Genomic DNA, 21,280 nt, shown 5'->3' on the forward strand with positions numbered 1-21,280 from the left:
GGCTCAGCCTCATTTTTGGATCAATTACCCATAATCTGGCATCATACTCATGCAATGGTTTTTTGGACTCAATATTAATTAGAATCAAACAGCAGAAAGGAATTGATGAAATAGGAACAAGCCGAAAAGAATCATTTTCCTGTCACAACATCATTTAAAACATGTTCAAGGTCACACAATTGAACCCTCTATGCAAGTTAGTTTTAAAAGCTACTTCAGTCCAATCCGAAACCAGTCGTTAGCCCAAAGCTATTTATCCTTTTTAGCAGGTGGCGCAAGAGTTTCTCTCTCTAAAACGATTAAAAATCATGGTGAAGCAAATGCAATGCAAAATCACACCAGACACTTAAGGGAAATTGTTTTATTTGCTCTTCTTTCTCCATTGAGGAACGCGACTAAATTATTAGTCCAAGTTTACTATGAAACAAATATTTGCTTCTCTGAAAAGGACGAGATGCGGCGACTGAGTGAAAAAGTAGCTGTTCTTCAGTCTCGCCTGATGACAGATGACAACCATCCAGTAGATAACATAACCTCTCGCCGACGACAGAGTGCTTTCACCACACTTGTTACAGAAACTGGAAGTGATCTGAAAGCAAAACGACTGTCATTACAGCTGCCACTATCACAGCTGCCTAACTGCGAACGAGGCAAGGAAAAGTCCTCCAAGAATCTAATGCCCGACGTTAATAAAATTCAGGAAGCGAGTTTTCCACTGAAGCTGAATCGCCCATCATCTTCAACATCATCGCTCCGTTCGGTTTCCGTGCACAGCAAAGAGGTTTCCCAGAGAAACTCTTCTCTATGATTCTCAGTAACGGTTGGCTTTGTGCATAAATACTTGCCGGAGTGCCTCGCAAAACCAAAAGTTTGAACCTTTATTAAAAACCTCACTGATTAGAGATTTCTTTCTATTAGAGCGCTTTTTGATTGTATTATAAAATCAAAACCAAAGTAATTACAATGGCCTCTCAAAGGTATTTTCATTTCGGAAGAAATCAGAATGCCTGTAAGAGCCAATAGGAACTCGAAGTAAAACCGACGACGACTGAAACGACTGAAAAAGCGCATGAAAACGTGAGCAACCAAGCCGTAAATGGTTTAGGTATTGCATCTGATTGGTTGAAAGAGTGGTGCGAGTTTTTCTGGACCAATCACAGAGCGAAGTAAAGCAAAAGCAAAACAATCCCTGATTACTTTGCACAATGTACTAAAAATTGCTTCAGCTGTGTCAAATGAAGTTCTTAAAGGACCTTACTAGGATACTGTTTATTTTTAAAAACTTCCACTTTAATCCAGACCTCGCAACAGTAGATGAAGCCTCCTACAGCATATCGCGAGCAATGGTCGTTTGTCTAACACTTGGCACAGTACCATGAATATGCCGACATTCTTTTCTGTTAATTTGTAATTTATAAGCACTGTTTAAAAATGGTAATTTTAGTTTTCAATGGATCCAGAACTGATTTCTTGAGACAGATGGGGCTTCCGTAGAGAGGCCCGCCATTTTAGAGTATCCCACTCTACTTTTAACAATGAATTCAACAAAGAAATGAAAAACGCACTACACTTTTTGTGTAGGGAATTAATGATAATAAAATGTAACCCTACGCCTTAAATGGGAGAAGGATTACTAGGCTTTTAATTTATTGATGATCTAAAATGAGTTCTAAGTGTTGTTTTCCAGCTAAAAACTGGCTAAGGTTCTCTTACTTAAGGAAAGAAACATCTATAAGAAATTTTAAAGACCCTTAATAAAAATTTAGTGTAAAATTTGTTTCAACACAAGTTTTTAAAAATTTCCAATTTTTTTAGTACAAATACTCTGTGTTGTAAAGTAACATTTAGCTTTATTTATAAACTGTAAATATTAGAAATAACTAAAATTAATAAAAATGTACTTTTGGTCGAGCATATACATTTAGAGCGCTTTTTAGTTGAGTGTCTTAAAACCAAAGCCTAACTAATAACAACGAATGATCAGAGGAGAGGAAAATAACGCTAAGAGCCAAGGAGAAGTCAAAGTAAAACGCCATCGTCAGATTCAAATACAAGTTCGTCAGGGACAACTAAACGAGGGAAGGATTGGTCTGAATGTAGAACGCTATAAAACAACAGTGTCTGCCATTTTTAGGATTCAAGTGACTTTGTTAGGCTGTTACGTTCCGTTTTTCCCCGTAACCGTGCTGAGGATTTACAATGGAAAGAAAATTTGCATTACCTGAGTAGGGACTGCCACTTTAGTCTACCTAAATTCGTCTCTAAATCCCTCCCTCTATTGCTGGAAGATCAGAGAAGTCAGACAAAGTTTGAAGGAAACCGTCGCGCAGTTTTGTAACTGTGCACTAAGTTAGATTCACGGGTTTTGTTCACAGTAAACACTTCTGTACACTTAAGCACGACAACAGTTTTCAAGTTCCAGGTTGGCTGAACGGTAATTGATGAAAAGAAGAAACGTAGCTCAGTATTTAATTGCGTATTCAGTTTGACACGCTACCTAATCTAAAATGGTTGTATGGCTACTGTCTAAAAACGTAGCGGTAAAGCTTCCTCCTTCCTTTCGTTGAATTTGTAAAAATCGATGAGAGATGACTCCGGCCTCTAAATGCACAAACATTGTGGTAACTTTGATGAATGAAAAAACAGGACTGAAAAAACTTCATTAATCTTTGATTACCTCTTGCTCAATTATCTACTTTCATCCATTGTCAACCCTTTCAGGGCATGATGTTAAGAAAAGTAGAGAGGTGATCGCCGGCTTACGAGGATGTAATGCGGCGCTTGTTTAACTTCTTGACTTGTTATCGCGTCGTTATTTGCCAAGGAAGCTCTAATTAAGTGATAGCCTTAACCTAAAGACGTTTAATTTGATCGATAACCTTCAGTCAAATCCAACAACTGTTTTGTTACCTTTTTTCGGAAGAGCCATATTTTTTTTCTCTACATAGCCTAAGTGGTTAGTGAAAGTCGCTGAATGAGCCACACATCAAGACTCGAATCAGCTAAATTTTTCCGCTTCTGGTGTTTTGGATTTGTTGCCCTTGCAGCAAATCTTTCATAAATTTCATATGTATTCGAAATCAACTACGTCCTATTGCTTATCTGCCAATTGAAAATCATGGAAAAGTTCTAAGCACGTTGGAGAATCAAACAGCTCACAACTGACTGTATTCAGCAGCTTGATTTCCTGGATGTAGAGGTATCAAAGCTTTCAATAGCTGTGGTATATATACAAGTGGGACATAAAACTACGCAAAGGTTATTAATAGCGCCACCGAATTAAAATAGCATATAAAATATTATATCGTCAATAAGAGACCTGGGCCGGGTTGAGCGAAAACCAATAAACATCAATCAGGGATAACTACATACAAAACGTTTACGTTGCCATAACAATCAAACCAGGATTAAAACCAATCGCGCTTCGGAAAAACTCGGCCTTGTCCAATTTTCTTCGACTTAAAGAAATTTTGACATTTTATTAGCCTGGAACAGGATTGCAAAAATTGGGTTTTCAATGATACAGTACGCCATGAAAAGTAAGCGCGCGTTTGCGAATTTCTTCGGCTTACGTGACCAAGGTTTGCGTCTCAAGTTGACTAAAATTCCTGCAGGAAGCTAACTCTTGTGAGAGATACACGGGAGGTGCGTCGTAAATGAATATTTTATCAGTGAGGCACTGAGTTATAGAATACAAATAAGAATTTACTCTTGTTTCTTAGGCTGGTTTTCTATTTTTTTGTTCAAGTGGGGAACCAAAGCTGAAGAATCAAAACCCCCAAAGTTTTCATGTCTCGAGGTATTCTCAGCTGTGACTAAAAGTTAACAAAATGAACTCTAATATTTGGATACTATTCATTTTCACTTCTCAAATAAAGTATTTTACGTCTCAAGCCAAGATAAAGACAAAACCTCAAGAAGTAAAAAGTTAAGCCTGTATGACATCTTCATACAATAACTATCATCAAGATGTTTCGCATTCAAACAAAGAAGCAGGTGAAAAAAACCGAAAAAACTTAGGTAATTTACATATATTATAGTTACCCTGAATATCTGTATCTGTGATCAAATGTGAGGGGTCGATCGAATACATTTATATTTTAAAAAAAAGCGTAAGGTTACAAGCTGAAGAGATCAGATAAAGACGTCAACATGCCACAACTTAATAGCTACCAAAAAACTGTCAGGCATGGATGAACCGAAACCGTTGGCTTTGGCTATTTAAGTATTTTGTTCCAGTGTTCGCTAAACTATTTCAAAATTAATGCGTTCAGTTAATCAACATTAAATTCACAATTGTCTTCCATTAATTAAAGGTATCAAGCTGAACATATGCCCAGAGGTCAATGCTGTAAAAATTCGGGCCAATATCTGTTCTCCGCCTTTTGCTTTTCCGCGTGTTGAATAAACCCGCAGTTCTCCTTACTCGACGATGACGATGATATCGTTTCGTGTGGCTCTGCTTGTAGTGATCGCTCTGAATCAAGTTGCCAGCAACGATTTTTGGTCGCAAAGAAGATGTTGTGCCAATGCTGAACAACCTACAACAACCACCGAGGACGAGGTAAAGCGCGAAGCCAAGTCTCTCGTAGAAATTGCACTTCGCAGAGTCGCAGATGTCGAGCGACAGCTTCAAGAACGGAATGGCACATGTGACAAGGTTGACTTACTGAACATAACTTTTGACGAAAGGAGATGGAGGCAAGAAGCTCTTTTGACGGTACAAGTGGCTAACCTTATGACATCGCTGTGGCGCTCGCGCGGGAGAGACGGTGATCCCATTGGAGCTAACGACGCGCTTCTGTACCACTACGTGCGCTCGATCGTTTTATTTTCGCCGTCTGTCTTCGGTTCAGTGATTTGCTTTGACAACTATTTGTACAAGAACTATACAAGGTTTTGTCCCTATGCATTCAGGGATTCTAAATTAAAAAAAAAAATTCGTGTCAAAGATATAGTTTCGGCGAGTCAAGGTTACGACTACACGACGGACGAAAACGCGATTTGGTGGCACAAACCTAAAAATAAAGCGCTTACATTCCGTCCCGAGAGTATCACAAGCTATTATCAAGTACGATACAATTTAACCCACACGGATAAGCTGAAAAAACGGGTCTTCCCGCATGTGACATTTGAAAATGGGGCATGGACACGACCTTACTTCGACTGCTTTGGTGGAAAGATTTGGATGGTGACCTATCTCGCTCCTTTTTACAACGAAACGGACGACTTCCTGTGAGTATCATAACCCAAGCTATTTATTTCAACTCGTGCTATTTGTGCGCATTTCTCATTTTTAAAATTTAGAGTGACGACATAACGCAGAGAGGATTGCTTCGGATGAGTATGATGCTAGGCAACTAATTGGTTTTCTTCACTTATTTCATACATTTTTGAAACTTTTTCCCTTGTTTCGGTGATGCAGTCGAGTTACACCGGTAGCATTATAAGCTGTCTTGGAAAAATTTTGTTATAGAGCAATGGGAAGGGTACAACTTAATTACGGTTTGTTTGATTTTACACAATATTTTGACTGACATTTTAGAATTCAAATTTTTGCGTAAGCTGAGCTTTTTATTTGAATAATCTGGCCTTAAAATTCTGCCCATTTCTCCCCCCTTCTCTAGTATACGCTGTGTCACTTTTTTTCCTACAATCTTACAATTCTATACTAGAAAAGCTGTCGGAACCATATTCTCTACGATCTTCGAAGCGAAGATCTTTTGATATTTCAAAACCCAAATTAAGAGCTCTGTCACTTTGGTAGAAAATCCTTACACTTCTCTTTGTATATATTGGACTGCACAAATCATGAACGATCCGATCTGAGCAACACAACTGATATTGCTAAGAAAAGATTTGAAAATTAATAATTGAAAATTACAATTTAAAAAAATTGGTGTTTCCTAACATGAGGAACTTGGTTTACAAGTGCTCACCATCTGATAATAGATACCAGTGCCTAAATGCAACGAAACATTGTCTTTGAAAGCAAACCTTAATTCATCAGCAAAAAAGCTTTGAAAAATTCTGAGTTGAATAAACAAGTTGTTATTCATGTCCTATATTCCATGAACTACGTAAATACGATGTAATGCGATTGGTAGACTGGACGCAAACATGACACGAATATATATATATATTTTTTCTAATATGGCAGTGTATGTTTAAAAACATGGCGTGCTCCAATTAATTGGATATGAGTAAAAGGTTGTACTTTTCATCACAATAAAAAATTAGTAAAGACTGTTCAAAGATAAGCTATTGTTTGCTGGGCGTTAAAGCAAGTACAGTAATCCTTATTCTTGCATTGAGAATGACTTCACCATTTGTTACGACTTCCGATTTTTTTTCTTAATTTTGAGACATCGACTGATGACTTTATAACTATAAGAAGTCAGTGCTCACAAGTTTGGCACTTTGTCGTTTAAAGTCATTATGAAAATGATGTACTTTCCATGATTACTTACATTTCCTCTCACCATCATTAGATATCGAAACAAATTATCAACCGAGCTTTGCCTAAAAATAGAACACCTACTCGGCGTGGTGATATTGACGCCAATAGTCTATATCACAAGATATATATACGAGGAAATTTCTTGAGATCAAAGATTATTCAAGTTTATGTTTCTTTTCTCGTGAGTGTTTATCTGAGAAAAAGAAAACCACACACCCAATGATGCACACAAATACAAACAAAAAAATGGAAAAAAAAAGAGAGAAACGAAAAACACGTGAAGAAACACAGTGAGATAAAATGAACAATATTTGTTATCTTGGTTTCCATTGACACCTGCTGTCACGTCAAATTGTAAATATACAAATATTGCCTTACATTTTTCTACAACTGGCGAAGAAACCATATTTGTATTTCTCTCGAAAGTAAACTAGTGTTATCCCACCAGTTAAAAACTACCATTCAAAATCGATCCTTTAGGTAAAATGCAACATTTCATGCTGCTAGCACTACGCATGCTCCCAATCATTGTCGCATTGTACCAAAACATTATATTTAGCAGGAGGTCAGTACGAAATAGCAATATAGATATGGACAGGTTTAAGTGCGTTTAAGACCTTGAAAAGAGCGGTTAAGACGAAAAATTTATAAATTCTAAAATTAGAAATAAAAAAAAAATTATAAAAATTATACGAGCATATGCATTAAGAGCGCTTTTCAATGAAGTGTCTTAATACTAAAGCCAAAGTTGTAATAATAATGACCAATCAGAGTAGAGGAAAAAACCGTCCATGAGAACTCAAAGTAAAACGAACCAAACTATCAGGAAAACGCGCGCAACCAAGTCGTGATTGGTTTAAGTTTTACTTCTGATTGGTCACCAGTCGGGAGTAAAAGAGGGTAGCGAATATTTCTGGACCAATCACACAGCGAGGTGAAGCAAAACCAATTCAAGTCAGGATTACTTTCAGTATTCAATTGAAAATTGCTCAACATAATAATTTTGTTTGTTACATGTTATTTATTTTTTTCCTTTCCTTAAAACGAACATTTCTTAACGAAAAAAAAAAAGGAACAAAAAGACGCATACCTTTCAATCCAATTAGTTTCACGGTATAATTTAATCGACAGAAAGACCACTTCAATCCTACAGACCCAACTACTTAAACGAGAATTGCAATATTCTTAAGAAAGAGCGAATCCTAAAGGCAGTACGGTAATTATCCTCAACAAGCTTAAGCCCATTACAATCTATTTCTTAGCTCACCACTGACACAAACACACATTTGTCTCCAAAGTTCCTCGAAATGAACAGTCTTCTACAGTAGCTCTCTCTCGGTATAGCTTTCCCAACCGTAAGTCACTCCCGACAACAACAACAACTACTACTTCTACACAACTGAGTTCTTATATACACTCACAAAGTATTCTAGATGAAAGTTTACAACACCACTATTTTGGTAGCATTACATCACGACTACAAGACCTAATGGAATGCTCCAGAAAGTTCAATGGTATGCATGTCAGCTTGGCTGAGAATTCTAGAAAGTTCTACATATTTATCTTACGGGTATTATCAATAGCATTGATGTCTCTAATCTCTGTTTTATGGTTGCTAGAGGTGTGGTCAGTATCGATGTGGTACTTAGCGACATTGACATTAACCAGTGTGACGAGCAGGAGTCCTCTGAATCTGATGAAGGAGAGGGGAAAGGACTCGGATATGCATCTGATAATTTAATGGAATTCATGGGTACTCATCTCTGCAAGAAATCAACAGAGGTAAAAGTCATATTTCTAGAAAGGTAAAAAGAATGTAAGCAAACCATTTAGCTCTGGTTTATATGAAGTAAGGAACGATTTTGATGGTAATCGTTTGCCTGAGTTTAAATGAGGGAGGCCTCTTAGCCTTACACCGTGAAGTTATTGACTTCAAGACCCACGTAGCATTCTCCAATTGTCTTTGGTCAGTTCTGATCCGTCAAGAAGTTAATTTCGTGGTTTGTAAGGTGTGGGTAGTAATTACATTTGTTGAGAGGAGAATGTTCTAAGTTGATACCAATAGCTTTCAGAAGCACCCTACGGAGTAAGTTGGAAATGCAGCGGCCTGAAGTTAGCGCACTGGACTTCGAGTCGAGATCGAGGTCAGGATTCGAGAATTGGCCAGGTAGTAGCGTTTTGTTCTTGGACAACAGTGCTTCTCTCTACCTGGGAGTAAAGATGAGTAGCAGTAAATTAGTAGGAAAACCTAGAAAAAAACAATCCATAGGGACAGATTATGGAGTGGCATTCAATGATAGAAGAGTAGGCAAACTCCTTGCCGCCTCAAGCGACGGAAACCGGGATAGGCTCTGACCGGCGTGAGGCATTTGGCTCAAGAGTACACCTTTATTTTTACCTCTGTATAATGCTAGTAAGATAAACAGTTCTAGATTGACCAAGAGAACTTAAACTGGGGATGGGAATAAGTTCTCTCGGTTTATATTCTCTTGCATTGATGTAATACGATCACTGACTGTGATGGACAAGTACACGAAAAGAAAACTGCATCTTGGTAACGGCCACCGCTCTTATTGTGTTTCTTGAAACAGTGTCAAGCAATCCACAATCAAGGATTCAGGCGAGGGAGCTACATATGCACATGTAAGCGAGGCTTTTACTTCCCTGACAGTCAGGCGTCTGTAAAGGCTTTTAATGGAACCCTCATTGAGCTCCAACACGATCGATATCTACGAGGCGACCCAAACTCTTACGAAGAGGACTTCGAATGCATTCGTTGCAGCGTTGGATGCGACGAGTGTGTTGACGACAAACCATGCGTTTACAGCTCTAACAGCTATATCCGTTTACCGCTGTTTTTTCTGAATGCACTCGTTATGTGTGTGGCTGTAGCATTTGCTGTATGCGTGGGAATACACTGGAATAATAAGGTATGCTAAATTTATTATTCTCTATTTGGAGAAGCAGACAGATTATGTGTAGCAGCATAGAAACAAGCATATCGTGACCCCAAATGATTCGATGCCATCACAGCGCAAGCAAGTGTGACAAAACTTTAGTGAAAAATTTGACCGCCACGTTACTTTGTCATTGGCTTTTCAGTGTTTTCTGGTAAGGCTAGATCAGAAAGCTACATGAAGTGCATCCAGTTATGTGCCGCATTCAGGCCAATCCTGATTATAGAAGAAGGATAATTCGCATTGAAATAAATAATACGATCAGGTTTAAAAATTAGCTTCTCCAGAACTTGTCTTTGTTTTGATTACTTTTTTCTAGGTGTATCGCTTTTTTTTTTGTTTTCAGATTTTCAAGGCCTCCAGCACGCGCTTCATGGAAATAATATTGTTGGGCGCTATGTTAATGTACTCAAAGGTAAGCATTCTCCTTCATAATTGTGTCTTTGTAACCTTGTTATTCCGCTGTCGTTTTTAAGCGTGATTATTTGCGTCTATTTCCAGCTCATCGTTTCATACTTCGAACCTACAAGCCTCCGTTGTATTGCACGACCCTGGTTGCGTCATATTGGATTCGTTCTGGTGTATGGATCGTTGGCACTTAAAACCTGGAGGTGTGTGCATTTTCATTTCGTTAAGTAATTTTTTATAGAGAAGTAAACAGGCTCACAAACAAAAGAGTTGGCGAAAGGCAAAATGAAAGACTATCAGGAAGAAAGGCAAACTGAAAAAACAGCCTGAGCCAATAGGAGGTTCTCAGCCGTAAAAATCCATTAATCCTTCGCCACCTCAGATAAAGACAAGCCCAAGAAAAGCGGGCAGACAAACCGACGGTCTGTCTCACAAATATGGAAAGAGAGATTAACACTAGAAGACTGATGCTAGTTCTTTGCAGGGTGGCATTAATATTTCAAGTGCGATCGGCCCAGAGGCTCGCTTTATCAGACGGGGTGCTGTTGAGACGCCTAGGTCTATTGGTACTGTTATACTCTGCTTATCTCACTGTATGGACAGCAATGGCGCCACCAGACATTGAAGTGGCGAGGACATCCGATGACCTGAAGTTTACGCGCTGTGTAGAGAATTGGTTTGATTTTACGTTCATATTCGGTATGTAACTGATCGAACGATGGTTAATTTCGGACGTCTTTTATGAATTTTCCCTTTTTAAAAGCGGTAGCGTTTATTATTATTATTATCATTTTATTCTTAATACTGATATGGGGCTTCCCCGTGCGCTCACTTCGCGCGCCAAGAGCTCCGCTTCTAAAAATGGTCAATCGAAACCAGGTTCATATCGCAAAGAGCCAATGGGAACACGACACATTATAGATCCTTTAATCGTTTTGTACAATCGCACATTCTGAATAGTACAAGTGATCTGATGAAATTCAGATTCTGCTCTGAGAATGTGATTCACACTTCACTCACGGTGGTAGCTGTAGTTAAGAAGGTTCTGATCTTACTGAGGTTCATTACAAAAGCGCAATTCTCTTTTAGCGTCATATAAAAAAAAACCACGCAGCCAGTTCCAAGCGCAGAAAACCAGAGGGAGGAAGTCAATAATGTCTTATAAACTGGTTGAAAAAGTGGTTCGGGTCTTCTCCCATTAATGACGAAGGCAAATCAGGTAAACCCAAAGTTACATTTAACATTTCCTCCACTAAAAAAAAAGATTTGTTTTAATCATGATTAACGAGTGCAAACCATTTTCAGCCGGGGACATTGTGTTGTTGATTTGGGGAATGTGGCTTTGTTACAAGATCAGAAATGCACCGGCAGCTTATAACGAGAGCAAGTACATTAGCTGGGCCATTTATAACGCTATGTTCGTCACCAGTTTCCTTATGGTGGTCAGGTTTGTGCAAGACTACATGAAATACATTTTGGGGTGTCCTATTTCCTTGTAACCAAGAGAGTTGCATTACCAGACTGAAACTCCCATATATCGTCATATATAGTCTTTTATGAAACGAATCCCTCTCAAGCTAATGCCAAATCCCAGACAAAACGGAGAAAAGCCGCACTCAACATTTGAAAGGTAGTAACTGAAAGCAAAAGACACTCCATGCAGATCTCAAAGATTGTCATCGTCGACATTTATAAATGAATCCCCCAAGCGTTTTTCTTTTTAACTCCAATTCATTGATGATCTGCCAAGTCTAACGTGAGTTTCCCTCATTGTTCGGTTGAGCATTTTTTTCAGTTTTGAGTTTTGTTCTTCGGCTTGATATATCTCACCTGCTAGTTCATAAGACTACAACAACTTTTACAACTCATTTCCGAATCTCAGTTCTAACTGTCAATTTTGCTGCCATACCAGGATCACAACGAAAAGAAGAACCAACCCAGATATGATGTATGCTCTAGACTTTGTTCTGATTCACATGGACTGTTCTACTGTGTTATTTTTGATGTTCATCCATAAGGTAAAGTAAAGCCTGTACTCAAGCCCATTGGCCATGACCCAATCACTTACAGCTAACCCCGGTTTCCATGTAGCATGAAGCAACTAGGAGCATAACTACTCCCCACAGGATGAGATGCTAGTCCATAACATATAAAAAACAGCGAAAGCTGACGTGTGTAGCTGTCTGGATAAAATGAGCCAGTCTGAGTTAAGCCTTCTGGCCCACCACTCACACGGCTTTGTTGCAAAAACTTAAAGGAAAAGTTTCTTTTTCTGATTTGAAAAAAAAAAGTAGAGTTTTTGTATTTGTACAATTCTCTTTAGGTTCTCCTGTGTGCTCCTGCCTAATGAGTCCTTCTTAGCCACGATTAAATGTCCATAGCAAGGTTACCTTCTATCTCGATCATTCAAAAGATAAGTCTCTTCTTGTAAATGCCAACCAGCCTTATGCTATACCGTGTGCATTGTGCGTTTGTTTGGCTAAAAAATCCACAGTACTTTAAGAAGATACTAAAATTGACTTCCAAATAAAATTTAATTTAAACTTAAACGCCCCCAACCCTTAATTAATGAATTAGAACACCGTATTTGTGTCAAAGTAACGAAGGGCACAAGATCAAAGACAGGGGAGGAGGTTTGCCGAGCGTTTACAGGACGTTTTTAGTCTGGATGTCTTTTAAGTGGCCAAGATGGCCAACTATTATAAGGGATGTAAGACCACAATGAGATTTGATTTATTTTCGTCAGATTGTAGCATCTTATGTGGGAATTTTCCCTTTCATTAGTTTTTGTTGTTACGCCAAATGCAAAAATCAGTGAATAACGCTGTTCCATCAAACAACAACAACATGCTTGTACCAGATGACGAAATTGTTGTGGAAAGAATACCTTATAATCAAGAGGACTTGTTGATGAAAGAAAACCAAGTATTGAAGGTAGGACAATGACACTCCTTTTCTAAGATGGTCGGAGGTGCCTTGATCAGATGGACAGAATGAAAGTGCGTGCGCTGACTTAAGCGATTACTTTTTAACGGCTCAGCCTTATTTTTGGATCAATTACCCATAAACTGGAACTCATGCTAATGCAATTTTTTTTTGGATCCTGCATTGGCACGTCTACATTAATTACAATCAAACAGCAGAAAGGAATTAATAAAATAGGAACAAGCCGAAAAAAAAACATTTTCCTGTCATAAAATCATCTAAAACATGTTAAAGGTCACACAATTGACACTCTCTCTGCAATTTGGATTTAAAAGCTTCTTCAGTCTAATCCGAAACCAGTAAGAACAGCCTAAAGAAGATACGTACGACCGGTCTAAGCGCCAGAGAAGGCGAATGACTAAATTGGAACATTTTAAGTTTGTATCTGTTAAAAGATTTCGGCGGACAGGTTGAAATCCTCCTTGCCACACAATTTGGTTACTTAATGACCGTTTACTTTAGAAGATAGACTTCTGAAATATGTCACACACCGCTGAGTGCGCGGGTATTTAAAAAACAGACACAGTTTTTAAACCTTCTAAATAACTCATCACGTGATATGACTCGACAACGAAGTGAACTCGCTCGCCCAAAGCTATTTATCCTTTTAGCAGGTGGCGAGGATTTCTTTCTCTAAAACAACTGAAAATCATTGTGAAGCAAATGCAATGCAAAATCACACTAGAAATTTGAGGGAAAATGCTTTATTTGTTCTTCTTCCATTATAGACGGATGCGACTAAATTGTTAGACTAAGTTTACTATGAAACAAATATTTACTTTTCTGAAAAGGACGAGATGCGGCGACTGAGTGAAAAACTAGCTGTTCTTCAGTCTCACCTGATGACAGATGACAACCATCCAGTAGATAGTATAACCTCTCGCCGACGACAGCGAGCTTTCACCGCACCTGTTAAAGAAACAGGAGGTGATCTGAAAGCAAAACGACTGCCATTACAGCTGCCACCATCACAGCTACCTCACTGCCAACGAGACAAGGAAAAGTCCTCCAAGAATCTGATGTCCGATGTTAATGAAAGCCAGGAAGCGAGTTTTCCACAGGAGCTGAATCAGGCATCATCTTCAACATCATCGCTCAGTTCGGTTTCCGTGCATAGCAGAGAGGTTTCCCAGAAAAACGCATCTGATTCTCAGTAACAGTTGGCTTTGTGCATAAAAACTTTCCAGAGTGCCTTGCAAAACCAACAGTTTGAACTTTACTAAAAACCTCACTGATTAGAGATTTCTCTCTATTAGAACGCTTTTTTGATTGTATCGTAAAACCAAAACCAAAGTAACAACAATGGCCTCTTAAAGGTATTTTCATTTCGGAAGCAATAAAAATACCTTCAAGAGCCAATGAGAACTCGAAGTAAAACCGACGAACACTACCAAAAGCACGGGAAAATGTGAGCAACCAAGCCATGATTGGTTTAGGTATTACATCTGATTGGTTGAAAGACTGCTGCGAGTTATTTTGGACCAATCACAGAGCGAAGTAAAGCAAAAGCAAAACAATCCCTGATTACTTTCGACATTCTACTAAAAATTGCTCCAGCATGTCAAACGAAGTTCCTAAAGGACTTAGTAGGATAATGTTTATTTTTAAAAACTTCCACTTTAATCCAGACCTCGCAACAGCAGACGAATCTGCCTCCAGCATATCCCGAGCTATGGTCGTTTGTCTAACACTTGGCACAGTACCTTGAATATGCCAATGTTTCTTTTCTGTTAATTTGTAAATTACAAGCACTATTTAAAAACGATAATTTTAATTTTCAATGGATCCAGAACCGATTTCTTGAGACAGATAAGCCTTCTGTAGATAAGCGCGCCATTTTAGAGTATCTCACTCTATCCTTTAACAATGAATTCAACAAAGAAATGAAAACCGCACTACACTCTTTGTGGACAAAGGGGATTAATGATAATAAAATCACGCCTTAAATGGGAGAGAGATTACTAGGCTTTTAATTTATTAAAGATTTAGGATAAGTTCAAAGTGTTTTTTTTCCAGCTAAAAGTTGGCTAAGTTTTTCTTACTTAAAAAAAGTAACATATATAAGAAATTTAAAGACCCTTGGTAAAAATGTAGTATAAAAGTTGTTTCAACACAAGTTTTTAAAAAATTTCCAATTTTTTTGGTACAAATACTCTAATTGTTGTAAAGTAACATTTAGCTCCCAGAGAAAGCTACAAATAAAGTAACTTATTCAGTGAGTTAATTAGTTATAACCTTCATTATTCGAGTAATTTTAAGAGCTAGGGGTTTCATGGGGTGTCCCCAAGTTCTTGAGGTTGCCTTTTAGTCAAAAGGAAACCATGCACTTAAAAAACAATCACCTTTGAAGTTCAATAAACTTTGTGATCTAGGAACAGCCACAGGGATCCCCACATGCCTGTAGATCAGCCCACATCTCTCGCAGTTCCTCGGGTTCATTTTCAGGGGAAGTGAAAGTTCCCGTATCACACTCGCGTCCACATGACCAGCGGTAATCCTTCAAAGAAAAATCCACACTCATGTAGCATCAGCGGTCAAATCTGACAAGCGGCAAGGATTCAAGTACCTTGCCTGTGTTATTTTTTTTCTGTCGAGGCAGTTCAACTGCATTCAAGATTGAACTCATGACATAATACAGACATAACCGCAAAAAGAAACCAAGCTTGATCATGATCCTTGTGAAAAATAATACAAAATAAGAAAACAAGCTGACTTACATTGACTAAGTTTGGTCCCAACGCCGAAAGCCAAATTCCAACAGAAACATCTTCACCCTGCAGAGGAAATGAGTAGAATTGCTTACACTCAGTGGTGTAAAGCGCTTTTGGATGGAGTTCCGGAAACTAGAAGCGAAAGTGATCGCCACAGCCAATAAGAACAAAGATGGATATCATAAGGAAGCTATGAAGAACTTGGATTAAATGATTTGGAAACGGCTCCAAGCGCGCAAAATCGCCGTGACCAAGTCGAGATTTAGTTTTGAGGGTGATGGTTCAGAAAATGAAGAAAGTTTTCAAGATCATTCACGAAGCAAAGCGAAAAAAACCTTCTGCAGAATTGGTTTACTTTCGATTCTTGACTGAAAATTTCATTTTGCGGAGAGATTATTCCCCGGGGCCCCTTGGGTAGTATATTAATGAGGCGCATCACTACCTGGTATGGTTTAAGGTTGTCGGCGTTCAACGCCAGCCATCTCACTAGGTCAGCAGACAACACATTACCAGCGCCACAGGCGAATGACGGGTACACAGGAGCGGTGTAGTCAAGTTCCCGCCATTTTCCTACGCGCTCCACTGGCCAAGCAGTGCGAAACCTGTTGGGAGACGAATAGGGTTTACAGTGGCAAACACCGAAAACTCTCTGTCATGAAATAAACTGAGAACGTGCGATGAAATTACTTTCCACCCTTTACGTTGTAAGTTCCCTTGGTTGCATAAACCTCAAATAAGCAACCAATGGCCTAGCCCTTGCCCGAAGTTCACTTAGTACTTATCACCTCAATAGTAGCTCTAACTGTACATCCACAATCCATATCGACTGAATTAAGTTAAATAAGATATTTCAGTATAAGTCACAGCTAAATACCTGCTCCACCAAGTGCGCTCTTTCCCTCGCAACTTTCTATCATTGAGTCCCTGGAACAACAAATCAAGAAAAAGCTGAACAGAGTACGCGAGGAAAATAAGTAACCGGCATATGATAGAAAACACGATTGCAACTGAGCTTAAAGCCCACTTTTACCTCGACAATTGATTCTAAGTGCACAAAGCAGTCATCGTCGGTTTTGAGAGTGAAGTTAAACTTCATATTCAGTGCAACCCTGAGTAAACAGAAAAGCAGAACATTTTACCAAGAAGACACCTGGACGCAATCATAAATACCAGAGGGGTATATGAAGAGAAAAACAAAATTTAACAAAGGTGGTTGGGGGAAACGATTGGGACAAAAGACGGTGGAGAGACAGAAAAGCGAAGACGCAGAGGCAAAGGTGAGCAGTGGAGAGGTACAAGAAAGCAAAGCAGCAAGTGACTGAAGTAACAGAAAATTACCAAGAGAAAACACAGGGATGAAAAAACTAATGATCGAGCGTGGAGCGAACAAACGAGCGAATAACGTAAGCGTTGGCAACACAAATTAATTCAAAGGACATAAACAATTCTCACCAAGAATAAAATTTAAGTAATTTCATTGGAAGGTTGCGGTAAACATCTATAACGTCCACCATCAAAATATCATCATACAGCTGCATCTCTCGTTCCAATTCTTTTTCTTCCCGCAACAGAACTTTATGCCACATTTTCGTTCTTTCAGTCCTTTCTCTCTTCCTTTCCTCCATCGTTTCCTTCGTAAATTCGTCATCTACAACTGAAAAGTTCACTGCTTGAGGACGTAACGTCTTACCACAAATCACAGAGCTAGTTTGAGTCTCAGCTTATGCATCTCAGAGGAGAAGTAATTACTCCAGAGACCGTCTAATTATTTTTTACCCACCAGCGATCATCACCTCTGCGAGAAAAGGTGTTCATATATTCGGTAATATGTGGACAAAAGCTTCCCTCTACCAACCGTCGGCTAACTGTCGGCCGACAGGCAATTGACATACGACACATAACCGTGAGCCTCCAGACAAGTTACAAGTTGACCATTACTAAAATTTTCGCCGACAAGTTGTTTCAGGGAGTTATTCTTCGTAATAATCATATTTAAGTTGTAGCATCTAAAAGTGACCTTACCATAAGCGCGATACATAAATGATCCAGCACCATATTGGCTGTCCTCTTCAAAGAATTTTTCTTCAAATTCTGGGAAAACGCTTTGCTTCACTCCAAAGCGACTCACCTAAAACAAAACCAGAAAACTGGAATCATACTTTCAACACCTAATTCAAAAATTAGTTTAAATTTTGGACTAAAGTGACGGAATTCGCCGAAAAGGAGGGACTGCTCGGAGTCTATTTGTTTTACTGCCTTTAATTGTCACTTACACTGTGAAATGAAATCAAACCTCCACCACTGTCAAATCCACCATGTACCAAAGGGTTGTTACTGCTGGGATCAGACAAACTGAAGTTCTCTCCAACGATGGAACCTTCAAATCCCTGAAAATATATAATGATAAAACACCAAATTCCGATGCTTAATTGTTGTTCAAAAGAATTCCAGTGGAGATAAGATAAACCAGCCGAACAACTAAGGTAATAATGTAACGCAATGGATGCTGTGCCTAAAGTGGCTTCCTTGGCTGATTTCAACAGCTAACTACATGCGTGAAATCGTACTGTGATGTATTTTTTTTTCTTTTCTATAGTTACAATCGTTTGCAAAAGTAATTGGGACACAAGTCCTCTCCCCCACCCCCTCAGTAACGTTGGATTGTGCAATGGATCAGTGATCTTCAACGTAAAGGGCATACATATCACACTGAAACCTGTAAGGTTGTTACTTTTTATCAGTTACTGACTGTGAGTAAACTTATATGCACAAAGATTTGTAAAAATGCATAGCATGTTCAACCTTTGGCAAGAGAAACTGGTCAACAGGTTTAAATCTACTTCCACCAATCAACTCTCCAGGTTCATCTTGGGTAAAGTTCACACTCAGTACTTCCGCCTGCCAATAAAAAATATTACATTCATTCTAAGTCGTGAAATGCTCTTTATAGAGGAAAAAAACTATTTGAAGAGACATTTACAGAAGAACATATCTGCCATGGACAGAATGTAATCCTGAAAATGAGACAAGTACAATGATCAACAATCAATCAACAATCCCACGATACTGACAAGAAGAGTTTGTTGAACAATCAAGAGCCTCTTTAGTTAATGATCATTTCCCTTATTCTCTGACTTTCATGTGTGATTCAGGGTTGATATTGTAAGGAGAAATTAGATGCTAGTCAGACATAGAGTTTAAAGGGTTAACTCCCTACCTGTGAGACTTTGTCATAAAGACGAACTGTCAGCTGACTTTTAATTCCATCTGAATTGCTGTCAAATACTCCAAGCTGAGTGATAATTATAGGAAAATTCACCTTCAAGGAAATGAATCATATATCTAGTTAACAAGTGAGACAACTGTTCAGTGTAGATGGCCAAGCATTTACAGGATTCAGTCTTGTACAAATCATTGAAACAAACAATTGGGAAATTCTTAATGGAAGTTTATACTGACAAGCACCTAACTGTGTACAATTAGCCTAAGCTTATCCTAACTGCTATGGCATAAAGCAACTGAGATAACTGCTTTGCCCACAAAATGAAAAGTCAATTGCTTACATTTTACCTGCAAAATACATTATAAGATTTCTCCAACAGTTAAGCAACAGCTAGCCAATACTGTTATTTTTATTACTGAAGGAAGAGAGGCATTGCAGAGGAAATAAGTTCCTTATCCAAGTGTTAAGTGTCTGGTCCACCACCTTCCCACTTGTAGTTAGCACTCCCCACAAAGAGTTACCCTTTAGAATTCCTGCTGGAGCTTCTATCTGATAGCTACTCAAATCACTTACCCTGAAGTCCATACCCAAGGGGCCATTGTGATAGTGATATCCAACTGCTCCTTTAGGAACCATGTAAGCTATGATGTCTTGCTGCGGTACTGAAAAAAAGTTTTCAATTAATATTAACAACTGAGTTGATGATGTTAATTGGCTACCACAAAGGGTTTGTAAGCTAAAATTCCAAGCAACACAGCAACACAGCTGATAAAACCAAATTATCTTGTATTACCCCCAAACCATGTAGCACCACAGTTCCTTTAGAAACTTACCCCCTTTATTCAATGAAACCACCTCCAATATGCAAAAGTACATTTTGAACTGAAAGTCTTCAATGCACCCAGCTCATAAGAACAAAGGTGATAGGTTTTATCCATTTTTAATTATTAACATGTAAAGAACTTATGTCTAATTTAAGAGTGAGAAAAAGTTAGCCGCAATTAGCAGTCACAAAAAAAGTTATATTTTCCTTTTAATCTGCTGGTGATTAGTTTTAAACTCCCACAATTAAGGTTAAACATTGATATTATGTATTGATAGTTACTGTAATATCAAAGAAGAAAAGTATGAAAGGATTATAATACCTGGGTCAACAACAACGTCTGGTTCACAGGAATACTGATCAAGCCTGTCTAATGCTGGTATGGGACATGGCTGACTGCCAACTATGAACTTGATCAATATCCTGTGGAGCATTTAAAGGAAAACTGTAAAGATTATGACAAACATGTACACACAGGATTACTAGGCATTGTAACTGCATTTTCATAAAATTAATCATTACATAAAGACACTGTTTACAGAATTTTCCAATCATACAGCTATTAACTGTGCATATACCAGTAAGCCATTTGAAATATCAAACACTTATTATCAAGAAAACAAATATTACAGATATATAGAGCATAGAGAGAGATGAAAACAAACCCAAATATACATGATGATGTACCTTTGCCCCAGGGAGGGGTGTTGTAGGGCATGTCCAACCCATGTTTCTCTGAGTGCTTCGCGCTGCTCAGTATTACCCCTTGCTGATAAGATACCAATGACTACATCATAACTTGGTGGTAAAGAGAAGTTTCCTAAGAATAAACAAAAAGCCTCTCTGTTCAGTATGTTTTCCATTTATAGACCTCTGGCCACTCGTGTCAGAACTGTAAGCTAGTTAATGCCAACAATTTTATACCAGCACCCATCATATTCCTAGCCATTCTACAGAATAATGAGATCTTGTGTGACTAGAGCCATTTGAGTTGCATCTCAATCGCATGTGTGGTAACAATACTGCCTCTTAGCTCTACAGGTGCCTTAAAGATTGCTATAATTCTGGCATAAACAATGATGGTTTTAGAAAAATTATTCATACTTCATGTGCAGCTACCATACTCTGCAGACTGCAAAGCATCATTTACTCTTTAATTGAGGTATAGACTCCAATGCTCAACACATGCAAATATTAAATCATTTCATTTGAATATCCATTCGCAAGGGAACTCACTGTAGTAACCCTCACGATAGAATATATCACAGTTTCAATACATCACTGTTAAACCCCCCCTCCCCCCAGCACCCCCTCCCTTGCCTCCAGAGGAAAGAAAACATAAAAGGAGAAAAGAAAAAAGGAAGCTTTCTTACTCTTTCAGCTATTAAAAAGAAATTCATTTTGGAAAATACAATCACGTATTCAAAATTATTTAAGATACATTTTCAGGGAGATGTCTCCTGCTAAAGAGAGAGAGAGGAACCTGAGAAGGCAAATGGAGAGGCCACTCTACACTAATTTCTTAATGACGCAGAACGACGAAAGAAACCTCAGAAAAGTAACTCACCATTTGAAAATATTCCATTGGCCTCTTTATCGGTAAAATATTCGGTTACTAAGATCAGTTGCCAGGCAATGCTCATTAAAACGATGAAAAGTTTCCATCCTCCCTGCATCGGGTTCTAAGGGCCGAAAAGTGCAACCGCACGAACA

The 21,280-nt window shown here is 38.5% G+C and overlaps 2 protein-coding genes across 6 annotated transcripts; one reads left to right on the forward strand and one right to left on the reverse strand.

Annotated features, from left to right (window-relative positions):
• Nucleotides 1-828: 828 nt before the first annotated feature.
• LOC131797995 (UDP-GalNAc:beta-1,3-N-acetylgalactosaminyltransferase 2-like) lies at nt 829-21,268 on the reverse strand. Of its 5 annotated transcripts, XR_009341252.2 has the most exons (16): nt 21,135-21,268; nt 20,255-20,387; nt 19,890-19,990; nt 19,318-19,406; nt 18,739-18,840; nt 18,324-18,419; nt 17,795-17,908; nt 17,544-17,649; nt 16,974-17,175; nt 16,552-16,630; nt 16,396-16,445; nt 15,964-16,123; nt 15,528-15,584; nt 15,153-15,307; nt 8,544-8,668; nt 8,099-8,223 (listed from the first exon to the last, which is right to left on the reverse strand). XR_009341252.2 is itself a non-coding variant. In XM_066163205.1 (15 exons), the coding sequence occupies exons 1-14, from the start codon at nt 21,241-21,243 to the stop codon at nt 15,179-15,181; spliced, it is 1,527 nt and encodes a 508-aa protein (XP_066019302.1). In that variant the 5' UTR covers nt 21,244-21,268; the 3' UTR covers nt 829-853; nt 15,153-15,178. The 5 variants fall into 5 exon arrangements, 4 of the variants coding, with proteins under 4 accessions (XP_066019302.1, XP_058971639.2, XP_058971638.2 ...); XM_066163205.1 differs by lacking the exons at nt 8,099-8,223; nt 8,544-8,668 and adding an exon at nt 829-853; XM_059115656.2 differs by lacking the exon at nt 8,099-8,223 and having other exon boundaries at nt 8,236-8,668.
• Nucleotides 4,392-15,030, forward strand: LOC131797994 (probable G-protein coupled receptor CG31760). Its single transcript, XM_059115653.2, has 10 exons — nt 4,392-5,235; nt 8,080-8,242; nt 9,052-9,390; nt 9,764-9,832; nt 9,919-10,028; nt 10,310-10,524; nt 11,131-11,272; nt 11,738-11,843; nt 12,610-12,759; nt 13,602-15,030. Exons 1-10 carry the CDS (start codon nt 4,433-4,435, stop codon nt 13,965-13,967), a joined length of 2,463 nt encoding a protein of 820 aa, XP_058971636.2. The 5' UTR covers nt 4,392-4,432; the 3' UTR covers nt 13,968-15,030.
• Nucleotides 21,269-21,280: the final 12 nt, after the last annotated feature.

This window comes from Pocillopora verrucosa, chromosome 3 (assembly GCF_036669915.1).
Source record: "Pocillopora verrucosa isolate sample1 chromosome 3, ASM3666991v2, whole genome shotgun sequence".
In the NCBI taxonomy this organism is placed as follows: domain Eukaryota; kingdom Metazoa; phylum Cnidaria; class Anthozoa; order Scleractinia; family Pocilloporidae; genus Pocillopora; species Pocillopora verrucosa.